This window comes from Salarias fasciatus, chromosome 8 (genome assembly GCF_902148845.1).
Source record: "Salarias fasciatus chromosome 8, fSalaFa1.1, whole genome shotgun sequence".
In the NCBI taxonomy this organism is placed as follows: Eukaryota; Metazoa; Chordata; class Actinopteri; order Blenniiformes; family Blenniidae; genus Salarias; species Salarias fasciatus.
The window spans coordinates 6,680,971-6,692,008 of NC_043752.1; the positions used below are offsets into that span (position 1 = coordinate 6,680,971).

The following is an 11,038-nucleotide window of genomic DNA, read 5'->3' on the forward strand; positions in this document are numbered from 1 at the left end:
ATGATTTCCACTAATGCATGTGCGCATTGGATTTTATTAAACTGCTCTTGATTGATGTGGAACAGGAGTGTGTATTTTTTATTGTTTTTTTTTTGTACAATGAGTAAATGTTAATATTAAAACAAGACCATAGTGTATGAGCAGACTTGACGTCTTCCAGAGAAAGATTTTCCCATCTGTCAGAGTTCGACAGCTTTTGTAAATCCACAAAGGTTTCCCAACATGTCCAGTACCTCGGCATCCCAGAATCTAGTGCTTTACATCATGAATACTCGTAATCTGACAACCCAAGGTAAAGGTAAAGGGTTCGGGGCCAGTGCGGTTTGTGCATTCATGCTCAGATCCCAACTCCAAGAAAAAAAAAAAAAAAAAAAAAAAAAAAGGAATCCAGTTTCAGTGCTGTACTCTCAGTAGTAATGTTTCATACAGTCAACAATAGCTCCATCTGCATCACGTGTGCCGGTGTAGCGGTCAGGATTGTATTTCCCATCCTGTTAGTCCACCGTTTCTACACAGGTGAAGGTTCAGGCATGCTGGAGAGTAGAAGTTCAAACCGTCTCTTCAGGGTTTATTGCTTCGTCTTCTCACTTGTTTACAGTGTCAAGTGCAGCACAAGTGAAGTTTCATCCGTTTTTAGAGCGATAAGAAGAACCACGCAGTCAGTGTAGATCGTAATCCAACATAAGCTCGGATCCCAGTTTAAAGACTAAGAAATATGGTAGATTTTCCAATTTTCCCATGATGCTCCAACCTTTGGAAAGATACTGTACTCACACACTAGTACAAAACTGACAACTGCAAATTTCAATTAAAACCAAGATTAAATGAAGCAGAATGTAAAAACTTTTTTTTTTTTTAAGATCTTTTGTGTGGATGAATACAGCACATTTCCAAAACAACTAGCAGCTAATTAGAATAATTGCACTCTGGAAAACCTCCCACTGTGGCTCTCTTTCCTTCATGTAAGCATATTTCTACACATGTACAACACAAGGTGGCAGCACCATCGTTTCCCTTTTAAAGTGAACACTAAACTCATTTCAATGCTTTCCTCACTGTATGCACTACAGTAGCATTTTATTCATTCACAGCTTGAAAAATTTGAGTAATTTGACACCAGCCTCAATGTCTCAGAGGACTAAAAGTAGATTACTAGATGTGGATAGACTAAATTTTCATTTGCAGAGGTTTCTTCATGATGCTTTCAACAAGTGGTAGACCACTTTATTTGATACTTAGGCTGTTTTTAACAAGAAAGGTACTTTAAGTTAATTAAATTAAGAAAAGCACAGGACGACTTGTTTAAGCTGTTGTTTGATAAACTGTCTATGATTTTTGGTGTAGAAGAAGTTCCTCTACACACCAGTGTGTGCTGGATTTCATGAGAAGTGTGTGTCCATCCAGGACTAACGAAACCTAAACCAGCGTGTGTGTAGATTTTCATGAGTTGGTGACTCGTCTACTTGTAAACGCAACTGACAGTAAGTGCTTATTTTCTCACAGTAGAAGATTCAAAATAAAGTAAAACTAAATTTTTGGACTGATTCTTCAGTGAGATCAGTCTCCTCCAACTAGACAGTGAACATCTCTCCAAAAATAAACCCGTACTTAAACGAAGGATAGTGGATCTGTAATGTGTTTACAGAGTAGAGTGTGTTCCAAGTTTCCAAACTGGGGACTCTGATCTGCAGTGTAAATTGTAAGTTAAGCCAAAGAATGGAAGTCCGTCAGTTACGTGGGTAAAAAGTCATTTTAAAATAAAAAAAAAAAACCCTTGGGAGTGGTCAGGGTGGATCTTGTACAGAGTTGGTAGTGCTCCCTTGTGTACCTGGGTGCTCTTCATGTGGAGCAGAGCGTGATGCTGACGCCCTCTCCTATCCAGCAGGCGGGGAACAGCTCCTGGGTGAAGGCACAGTGGAAGGCGTGCAGCCGGGTCTGCCCGTCGCCGTAGTACGTGAGCGTCCCCGCCTCGTAGTCCAGCAGCATGCCGATGCGGCTGTGCTGGGAGTGTCCGACCAGCCTCTCGCACCGCCCGTTGTGCCACGCGCTGAGCTGGTGCTCGTCCAGCTGAAGGCTCCAGGACAGCTCGTTCATGCCCACCATGCATCTCTTGCCCTTCTCTTTCCTGGGGATGGTCTCGTAGGTCACCTGGGAGGAGATCGAGCGTTCAGTTCTGGATGTGCTGGACCGACGGAACGTTTCACCCTGTGTTTATTTGAGGAGTTTTAGCGTGACTCTGTCATTACAGGACCACACAGCATTACCTCCCCACTCTGTAATTACAGCCTGCTTGGTGACGCAGGAGCTGGAAACGATAATATCCTGTTACTTTGGTGCACAGCAAAACACCTCAACAACTTTTGAAGAAGAGGCTCAGATTCTTGTGCTTTATTTGTCTCCAACATCAACACGGAGTCGGGCTTTTGGATTATCTGAATAACCCGGAACAACTCTGGTTAATACGCTGACTCTTCCTCTGACACCATCTCTAGCTCAAAATGTCAGTTTGTCCACTTCACACAGGTTAAACACCAGATATCTCTGAAGTACATAGACTCCCATTTACTCAAGAGATTACTTTGAGCGGCAACCGGCAGAACTAAGAAGGTGAACGAGGTCAACATTACACTTCATATCTGTACTGGAGCTTTTCTGTCAGAAGCAGAGAGCAGCTGAGCGCGCTGGATGCTGCTCTGTTCAAGTGAAAACTGCAAACGTGAACTAGTATCCTGCAATTTCAACAATTTCCTGAATTTGTTATTCGTCACATGCAGAGAACAATGCACCATAAACATTAATAGTGGGACTACACAGATATTTATTTATTAAGCGTTTGCATCCTGCTGATATCAATAATAACATCCGCAGAACAAGGAGAGTGTGTGGATTTACCCCGAGGTAGGCCCAGGGCTTGGACACCTCCAGCTCCCAGTAGTGCTGCCCGTGTTTGAAGCCCTGGAAGCAGAGCACCTGCCAGGTGTGATCGAAGCGGGCCTCGTGGGCCGGGACGGGTCGGGGCCCGGAGGTCAGGTGCTCCGCCCTTCGGTTCTCCATGGACAGGAACAGGTGCCCGTTGGCGGTGCGAGGGTCAAAGGTCAGGGAGCATCGGTCTGTGAGGAGCGGAATAACAGGTGGGTTTGAAAAAAGCTTCAACACAGGCCGGATTTCAAATGATAAAAATGTCTTGATGGACTCACAAGCGCTGAGGCCCTCCTTCCCACCCGGGTGACACGGAGCAGCAGGACTGGGAACCACGGCGAGTATCGGCCTCCTATCTTGAGGAGAACCTGGAAACGACCAACCGCAGGCGTGAGAATTCAGAGTGAAGCAGCAGAATTAGCGGCGTTGCAGCGGTTTTGGTTACCGTCTTTGTCCTGACCCACGGCGGTGCTCACGGCTTTCTCCAGGTCCTCCGACACCAGCTTGGAAACTCGAGACAGGACCTCTGTGATACCGTTCAACCGATCCTGGAGGTTCGGCGTGACATCTGTGGGGATTTCGTTGAAGCGTGGAACTTCTACATGCATCGATTCCTGGAACGCAACGAGTGGTGACAATTACAGTCTTTTAAACTGGTTTTCATTTCAATGATTGAAGTTCTGAATGCTCCAGAAACCAAGAGGGTACAAACCCTGATGAGCTCCGTGTCCGGGAGGCTGTGCAGCGCTGCGATCCGGCCTTGGCTCTCTTGGAGGACTTGACACCGCTCTTCCAGCTGGGCCAGCCGTGCCTCCGCCTCTGTGACGGCGCCCTCTTTCTGCACATCGATGAAGAGCTCCGTGGCTTCCTGCTTCTCAGCCAGGACCTTCAACAGGCTGGAGAATTTGGCGTTCACCCAGGTAGAGGTCTGCTCCAGAGTCAGCTGTTAATGACGGCAGTCTCTCAGTATGACGCAGATTCATGGTTTCAACATGCAGAACTGACTCGGCTTTGAGCTCTTCTCATACAGAACTGAATCACATCGTTTTTGTGTTTTTGTCTCAGAAAGGTTTTGCATTTACACAGAAACATTTTAAAAACAATGTCCATTAACACAGAAACGGTAGGAGCAATGACAATGATGTAGTTAGCACGTCAGGCCACAAGTTGTCAACACTGGTTGTTTCTTCAGTGAAACCACACATGCAAAACTTTTCTGAAATGAAATCAGCCGATTCTGTTTTACTGTCAAAATTTCATTATGGTGTGTTACAGTCAGACATTTCAATGAGCAAAAAAAACCTATCTTGATTAATGTATGATCCCCCAAAACTGAGATTTTTCTATGCATCTTCTTGACCTCACGATGCTTTGCTTATATCTAAATTGTTAGTGGATCCTCTTTCACAGAGCCTGAAACACCTGCTCAACAGAGAGCTATTAACAATTATCATGGTGTTCACAGCCAATGAAGATGATTTGTACAAGAGTAGAGGAACTGGTATTCACTTTGTTTAAACCTGAAATCTTACGATGAATTTATACTGGGAATCTGCACTCAGGTTTCCTTATTTACAATAATGTTGCTTACTCAAGTTGTAGCATTCAGGTTGATTACAATATTACAAACTAGATATGTAACAGTAAGCCTGGTCTCTATCTGAATATACATGAAACATGAAACTGTATTTCATTCACAAGGACAGCGTGACTTTTTATGCACTGAAGAAAAATAGCAGAGCTGTATATCTGAAACTTTCAGCTGCTGTGAAAACATTGTGACACTGTTTATGTCACTGATGATGAACTGAGATTAATGGAGAGTTAAAACAGACAATTTTTTATGCTTAAAATAAAAGGGCGTGTTAAAATAAGTTTTTGAGCAAACCCAGAAGGGTAACAATAGTTACAGAGAGAACACAAAGACGAGCCAGATTTTATTATTAAAAGCCTCTAACTACAATTTTATGCCTGAGGTTGAGCTCATCCTCCAACATCTTGAGAAACCCTGGTTTATGCCCAAGTTAGATCACAGAAGGTATAATTGTAGCATCCCAAGTTCGTGTTACCTTTGCTTGCTTGATATTCTCTGCCAGGTCGATTAGATTTTTCTGTGTCTCCTCAAGAAGTTTTCCCACCTCTTTATTCTTCCGCTCCAACATCAGCTGCAAAGACGACACATGAAACTGAGTCAGAATTCACCTATAATCTGATGCACGAGTTAAAGGGGACAGTGTTACAGAACTGGCCTGAAAATCCACCCAGAGAGGCTGCAGTGGGAATTGTGCTGACATACCTCTTGATGTTCCCTCTCTGCCTCCAGCAAGACCTTGTCGTGGTTCCCACAGTCGGAGATGCCGCACTCACAGCACACCGACATCTTGTCCTGTTTGCAGTAATAAACCAGGGGCTTCTTGTGGCGATCGCACAGCACCATGGCCCGGGGGCCCTCACTCCCCCTCATCAGCGGCTCCCTGTAGGACGGCCCGGTGCTGTTGGCGGCCTCAGTCAGGACAGACAGGGACACATTCCTCTTGAGGACAGGCCGGGTGGTGAACTTCTCGTTGCAGATGGGACAATGTGGACCAATATTTGACTTGCTCTTTGTGTCCCAAAGCGTGATGATGCAGTTTTTGCAGAAGGTATGGCCACAGGGGATGGTGACGGGGTATTTGAACTGGTCAAAGCATATGATGCATGTCAGGTTGGGATTCTCCATCTTTGCAGTCTGGAAGCCTCTGTGGAAACAAGGGATTATATTGTGATGAACCTCAAGATTTACAGGTCTCTGTGAAGATGACTGACAGGAATGTAAACATTTATTTAACAACAATGCTACTTAATTTGGCTCATTGCTCTTTTAAATGCATTGTTATGACATTAACTTGAGTTTGACTGGTATCATCAGCATCTCACATCAACTCAGCCAGGTGGAGGAAGAAGCTAACGTTAGCTAGCCTCATAGCCTACATTCAAACCTTTCCACCTGAGCCGCGACTGGTGGAAACAAACATTCACCAAAAACCCGTTTAAGAAGCGTTAAGATTCCGCTGCAACACAAAACACACGACAACACAATTCAACGAGAAAACACAATGAAATGCTGTTCTTTACCTCTTTCACAGACACACAGCAGCTCAGCATCAGAAGGAGCGCGATGACGTCCGACGCACAGTGTCATGACGCACAGCGTCACTCCCGGACACAAAGGAGCTGGGTCGCATAAAACCCCAAAGCACCTGTTTTACACAATACATATTTTCTCTTGGTTTTCTTTTAGGTCTTTTCTTTAAGAAAAGCGCCATTAATTGGCCATAATCGGGATTTTTTGTTTGTTTCGTTCTGTTGTTTTTAATTTGTTTCTTTATAAAAGTGACTGTGACTTCAGGTGCTATGGTGCCTGTCATTTTCATGAATGGAGGACTGATGAGGACAAAAAAAAAAAAGTCAGAATTCTGACACTTTTGTACAAATTATTAAAGCGAATCAGTAACTACGACATTTTTCAAATTAGGCATTTTTGATTTGTTTTTAAATTACAACTGCCTAAAATCTTCACTATGGTCATTTGTTCTCCGAAATTAAATGATTTCTTACCTAAATATCACATTGTTTTCTAAATCATGTAGAACTTTACAGTTACAGTTCGGGACGAATCATTCCCATCATGAACAGAATGGAGGAGAATAGAAACACATTCCCAGAGGGAATTTTTTTTTTTACAGTTTTGCTACACATAGATTAAAAAATATATATAATTGTGTGTCTTCATGGAGTCATCGTGATTGTTTTTTTCTCTCTTCGGTCATGTAAACTTTATAAAAGAATAACTACTCTTCAGAATGTGAATTTTACATTCTGCGGTCACTTCGCGATTTGGCTCCTGTCAGCCACCGTACTGCGTCATTCCAACATGGCGCTGCGCAAGGTGTGCGCCGCTGCTCTACGGACTGGGAATGATTTAGGGGTCAATAATGTGAGAACGGTGGCTACAACAGGTAATTTTAGCCATAGTAAACACTGGGTTATGCTCACTTTTGGTAAATCTGTCTCGATTGTTTTTATTGTAGTTTGTTGTGTCTAGCGCGTAGCACGCCGCTCTCCTCTATGAAAGTCAAACTCCAGTGTGTTGACATTATTGTCGTGATTTACAGCACGATCTACCGATTGCAATGCATAAATTATGAATTATTATTAGGGATTACAGTTAGGGTTACAGTTATTCATTTTATGTAATATCCACAAACTGTACAAGCATGATAGATTGCGCAAGCTCGCATTCTGCGAGCTCGATATATTGTGATAAAATGCGATATATCTGCAGAATAATAGATCCGTTGTTTGCGCAAACAATGGATCCAGAGCGCAAATCACTCAAAAGAACTTTACATAGTGAACGTTCCAACATTTTTTGGCTACTGTAAACATCAATCAATATCTGGAATACGCCCCCCACCCCTCTTAAATTCCTAAATATACATAAATAACTGTATAGAACTCAGTGTGTTTCTCAGGGTGTTTAAATACATCTAATTTGCTTTTCTCTTCAGTTTTGACACAAACGGAAAGATTGAAAGATTTAGTGTTGAGACTGTCAACATGTGTCTCATTGGAATTTCTTCAATTTTTGATTCAGCCTTCAGCTTGAACTGACTTGGGTTTGTTTACGCAAAAGTCACAGTGATCTCTAGTTTGTACCAGTTTGATTGAGCCAATATAAAATATCAGGAACGGCATCTGAAAAATACTTGACAGCATCAAAGATGAACTGGTTTGTGAATTGTGTATATTAGGACTGAAATGTGAAGTAATTATGGTATCAAAGTGTCTGGATATGATTATAAAAGATTGTGATGTTTTACCGCATTTCTAATATTCTTTGGTAAATGTTTCTACAGCTGTCCTCTGTAGACGTCGCCCTCCTTTAGGCCCACTGCCCAACGAGGACATCGATGTCTCAAACCTGGAATCTCTGACAAAGTACCGCAGCTACAACCATTATTTCACTGAAGCCGAGAAGGCGAAGAACCAAATTGTGTGGTGGAGAACCTACAAGAGCTACGTGGAGAAAGCTGATCCAGAGCTAGGTGAGAATCAAGACCTTCTTAAAAAAAAAAAAAAGAAGGTCTATGGCTGTTGAATCCTCTGCATCTAAAGAAAGTTGTTGTGTTTGAAGGCGCGACGCAGGTGGACATCGGGCTGCCTATCTCCCGACCCTGCAGGACCAAAGAATTGAAGGAGAGGAGGCAGGTGGTGAAGGACAATAAGAAGAATGTTGAGCTGGAGAGGGCGTCTCGACTGCGCACTTGTAAGCTCCATTTGTCGAAAATGTAGTTTGAACGATTGATTATTGATTGTCATTATGACTGAAAAATTCAGCCACAACCTTAAAATTAAAAATAAATTCTCATAATGCATTTCAATGTTCAAATTCGACGCTTCAAATTGAAATTTACTACCTAATTGTTGTGACATGTTTTGAAAATTAACTCTTAAAAGTAATTTTCTTTTTCATTTTAATGAAGTTACAGAATAAGCAGTGTTTAAAATGAAAATGCAGTTTGGGTGATTGATTATTAATTTCACTTCTGAGTAAAAAAAATGCAGGTTCATCCTAAAAATTATGAAGCTTTTCTGTTAATACATTTGGATTTGATTTTTGAGTTTCATTCGCTTCCATATTCGAATGGTAAAAGAAACACCACGTCAAACATTGAAAGACCAGAAGGAAGGTGGAGGAACTATAACGCTTTCGGGCTGTATTGGTTGAATGGGTTGAAAAGGAATGGCGTCCTAATCTCAATTCGATGTCTCATTCTGATGCCACCTTCTCTCTTTCCCCACAGTTAAAATTTCTCTGGATCAGGTGCAAGAAACCTGGGAGAAGACCAGTGGTCCGCTTCAAGTCAAGAGACTGGCAGAGCACTACGGCATCTTCAGAGATCTCTTCCCCAATGCTTATTTCATCCCCCAAGTCACACTCCACATCAACTACAGCCAGGACAACAGTGCTGGAGTGCATTATGGGAACCGACTGACACCTACCGAAGTACGCTGAGTGAACAAGACAAGTAAATCGTAACTCTTTCCCAGGTTTTTCTGAATATATGAATATTTTTGGGTTTTCTTATTCCGTCTCCAGGCAGCGTCCGTCCCCCAGATCAGGTTTGATGCTGAAGAGGGCTCGCTGTGGACCCTCCTGCTCACCTGTCCAGGTAACGGCCAGGATCAGTGCTAACATGAGCTTTATCTGAGAATATCTGCCTTCCTCAAATGCTCCTTTTATATTCAGGCATGTCACGATTTGATCACAGCAATTAACATCTAAAAACTTTTGGTTAAAATAAATGTCTGCTCCTCTAGATGAGCATCTTCTGGATAACGAAGCAGAATACGTCCACTGGTTAATGTGAGTACATCGAGCAGAGGCCAGTCATATTGGATCATGTTGGACACTGGAGTTTAGAGATTTGCGTGTGTCTCCGCAGAGGGAACATACCAGGTGGGGCGGTGCAGGCTGGAGAGGAGCTGTGCCACTACCTGCCCCCCTTCCCGGCCAAAGGGACCGGCTTCCACCGCTACGTCTACGTCCTCTTCAAGCAGGACGGACACATCAACTTCCAGGAGGACAGCAGGCCGTCGCCATGGTGAGGAACGGATACAACACACAGGCAGAGATGGACGGCGCCACATCACATTTCTTTTACAGTTTCCAGTTGTTATGTAAATGGACAACCAAAATGTGGCAGAAGTTTTGCGTTTCACTTGAAAACGTTGTTGTTTAAACGCAGCCTGAGTGTAACTCTGTTTTAGCTCTCAGCTCTTTGGATCTGAGTTACTGGGTTAGTTTTGTCACATTATGTCCAACAAAAGTATACAGCAGTTTCCTGTTTTTGTGAAAATACACATTTCATCATGCATACTCTGTGCCACAACAAGAAAACACTTTTACGTTTAAATATAAAGGTTAAGATGCCACTATTTGACCGGTACACTGAAGATAAAATTGGATGATATTGGACGGATAGCAAAGCAAACAAAACTGAATTCACGAAGTTGTGTATTGGTGTTTTAAACTACAAAGAGACTGAGTACTTGCTGCTCCTCCTCTTCAGTCACTCCCTGGTGGATCGAACCTTTAAGACGGTGGATTTCTACAGAAAACACCAGGACAGCATGACGCCCGCCGGCCTGGCCTTCTTCCAGTGCCAGTGGGACGAGTCGGTCACCGAGACCTTCCACAACACTCTCAGTGAGTCTCCGTCCTACACACCATCACCTGTTCCAAATCCCAGTTTAATTGTGTTTGCCTCCTGCAGACATGAGGGAGCCGGTGTTCGAGTTCATCAGACCCCCGGTGTACCACCCTCCTCAGGTCAAATTCCCTCAGGGACAGCCCCTCCGCTATCTGGACCGATACAGAGACGGGAAGGAGCACACCTACGGAATCTATTGATTACATATATGTTCTGATGGTAACAATAAATCATTTTTCTGTGGTGTTCAGGCGTTGTTTATTTTTGAAAGCATAACCATGGAGTGAATAAAGCAACAGTTTGTATTATGGAGCCATAAAATCATCATACAAGTGCAAAACACAAAAAGAGAAAATATGTCTGTCAAGTGAAGCTACAACATGTTAAAAAAATTAAAGCCGAAAGCGGCATTGGTTGGGACCGAGCCTCCCTGCCGGCCCGGGGCTGAGACGTCGTCGTACCTTGTTGACCGAAGTCCTGGTCACTGGGACTTTTGCTATTCTGTAAACATCGATTTTCATGATTTTACCTCATTTTCTGTTGTGAAAGGGCTTTTATTTTGAAGGAATTTTGGGCTTTTATTTTGGAAAGGTAGTACATGCTGTCATTAATCCTGGTTAACCCAAAATTGTCAAGGCGTTTTGTTTCAAATGTTATTCTTCGTAAAATTTTGACTTTTGTTCTGAAGGGGTTTCAGGCTCTTATTTTGACAGTTCAGCACCCTTTTAGACCTCAATGAGACGAACACATGAGTGTTGGTTTGATCTTTCTGTGACATTCCTGCAGGCCATGGCGATAATTTTAGTTTTTCTAGGTGGCGCTAGAGAGCATATGGGGTTATTTTTCCATTTTATAAAACTTTT

General features: G+C 43.0%; 2 protein-coding genes across 2 annotated transcripts; one reads left to right on the forward strand and one right to left on the reverse strand.

The window, feature by feature from the left end:
• Position 1: 1 nt before the first annotated feature.
• trim65 (tripartite motif containing 65) lies at positions 2-6,073 on the reverse strand. Its single transcript, XM_030098489.1, has 8 exons — positions 6,034-6,073; positions 5,216-5,657; positions 4,989-5,084; positions 3,632-3,862; positions 3,365-3,533; positions 3,198-3,287; positions 2,893-3,110; positions 2-2,148 (listed from the first exon to the last, which is right to left on the reverse strand). Exons 2-8 carry the CDS (start codon positions 5,636-5,638, stop codon positions 1,840-1,842), a joined length of 1,536 nt encoding a protein of 511 aa, XP_029954349.1. The 5' UTR covers positions 5,639-5,657; positions 6,034-6,073; the 3' UTR covers positions 2-1,839.
• Positions 6,074-6,810: 737 nt separating this feature from the next.
• mrpl38 (mitochondrial ribosomal protein L38) lies at positions 6,811-10,421 on the forward strand. Its single transcript, XM_030098069.1, has 9 exons — positions 6,811-6,917; positions 7,818-8,006; positions 8,096-8,227; positions 8,766-8,968; positions 9,062-9,134; positions 9,283-9,328; positions 9,408-9,566; positions 10,035-10,171; positions 10,239-10,421. The coding sequence occupies exons 1-9, from the start codon at positions 6,833-6,835 to the stop codon at positions 10,373-10,375; spliced, it is 1,161 nt and encodes a 386-aa protein (XP_029953929.1). The 5' UTR covers positions 6,811-6,832; the 3' UTR covers positions 10,376-10,421.
• The last annotated feature ends 617 nt before the right edge of the window (positions 10,422-11,038 follow it).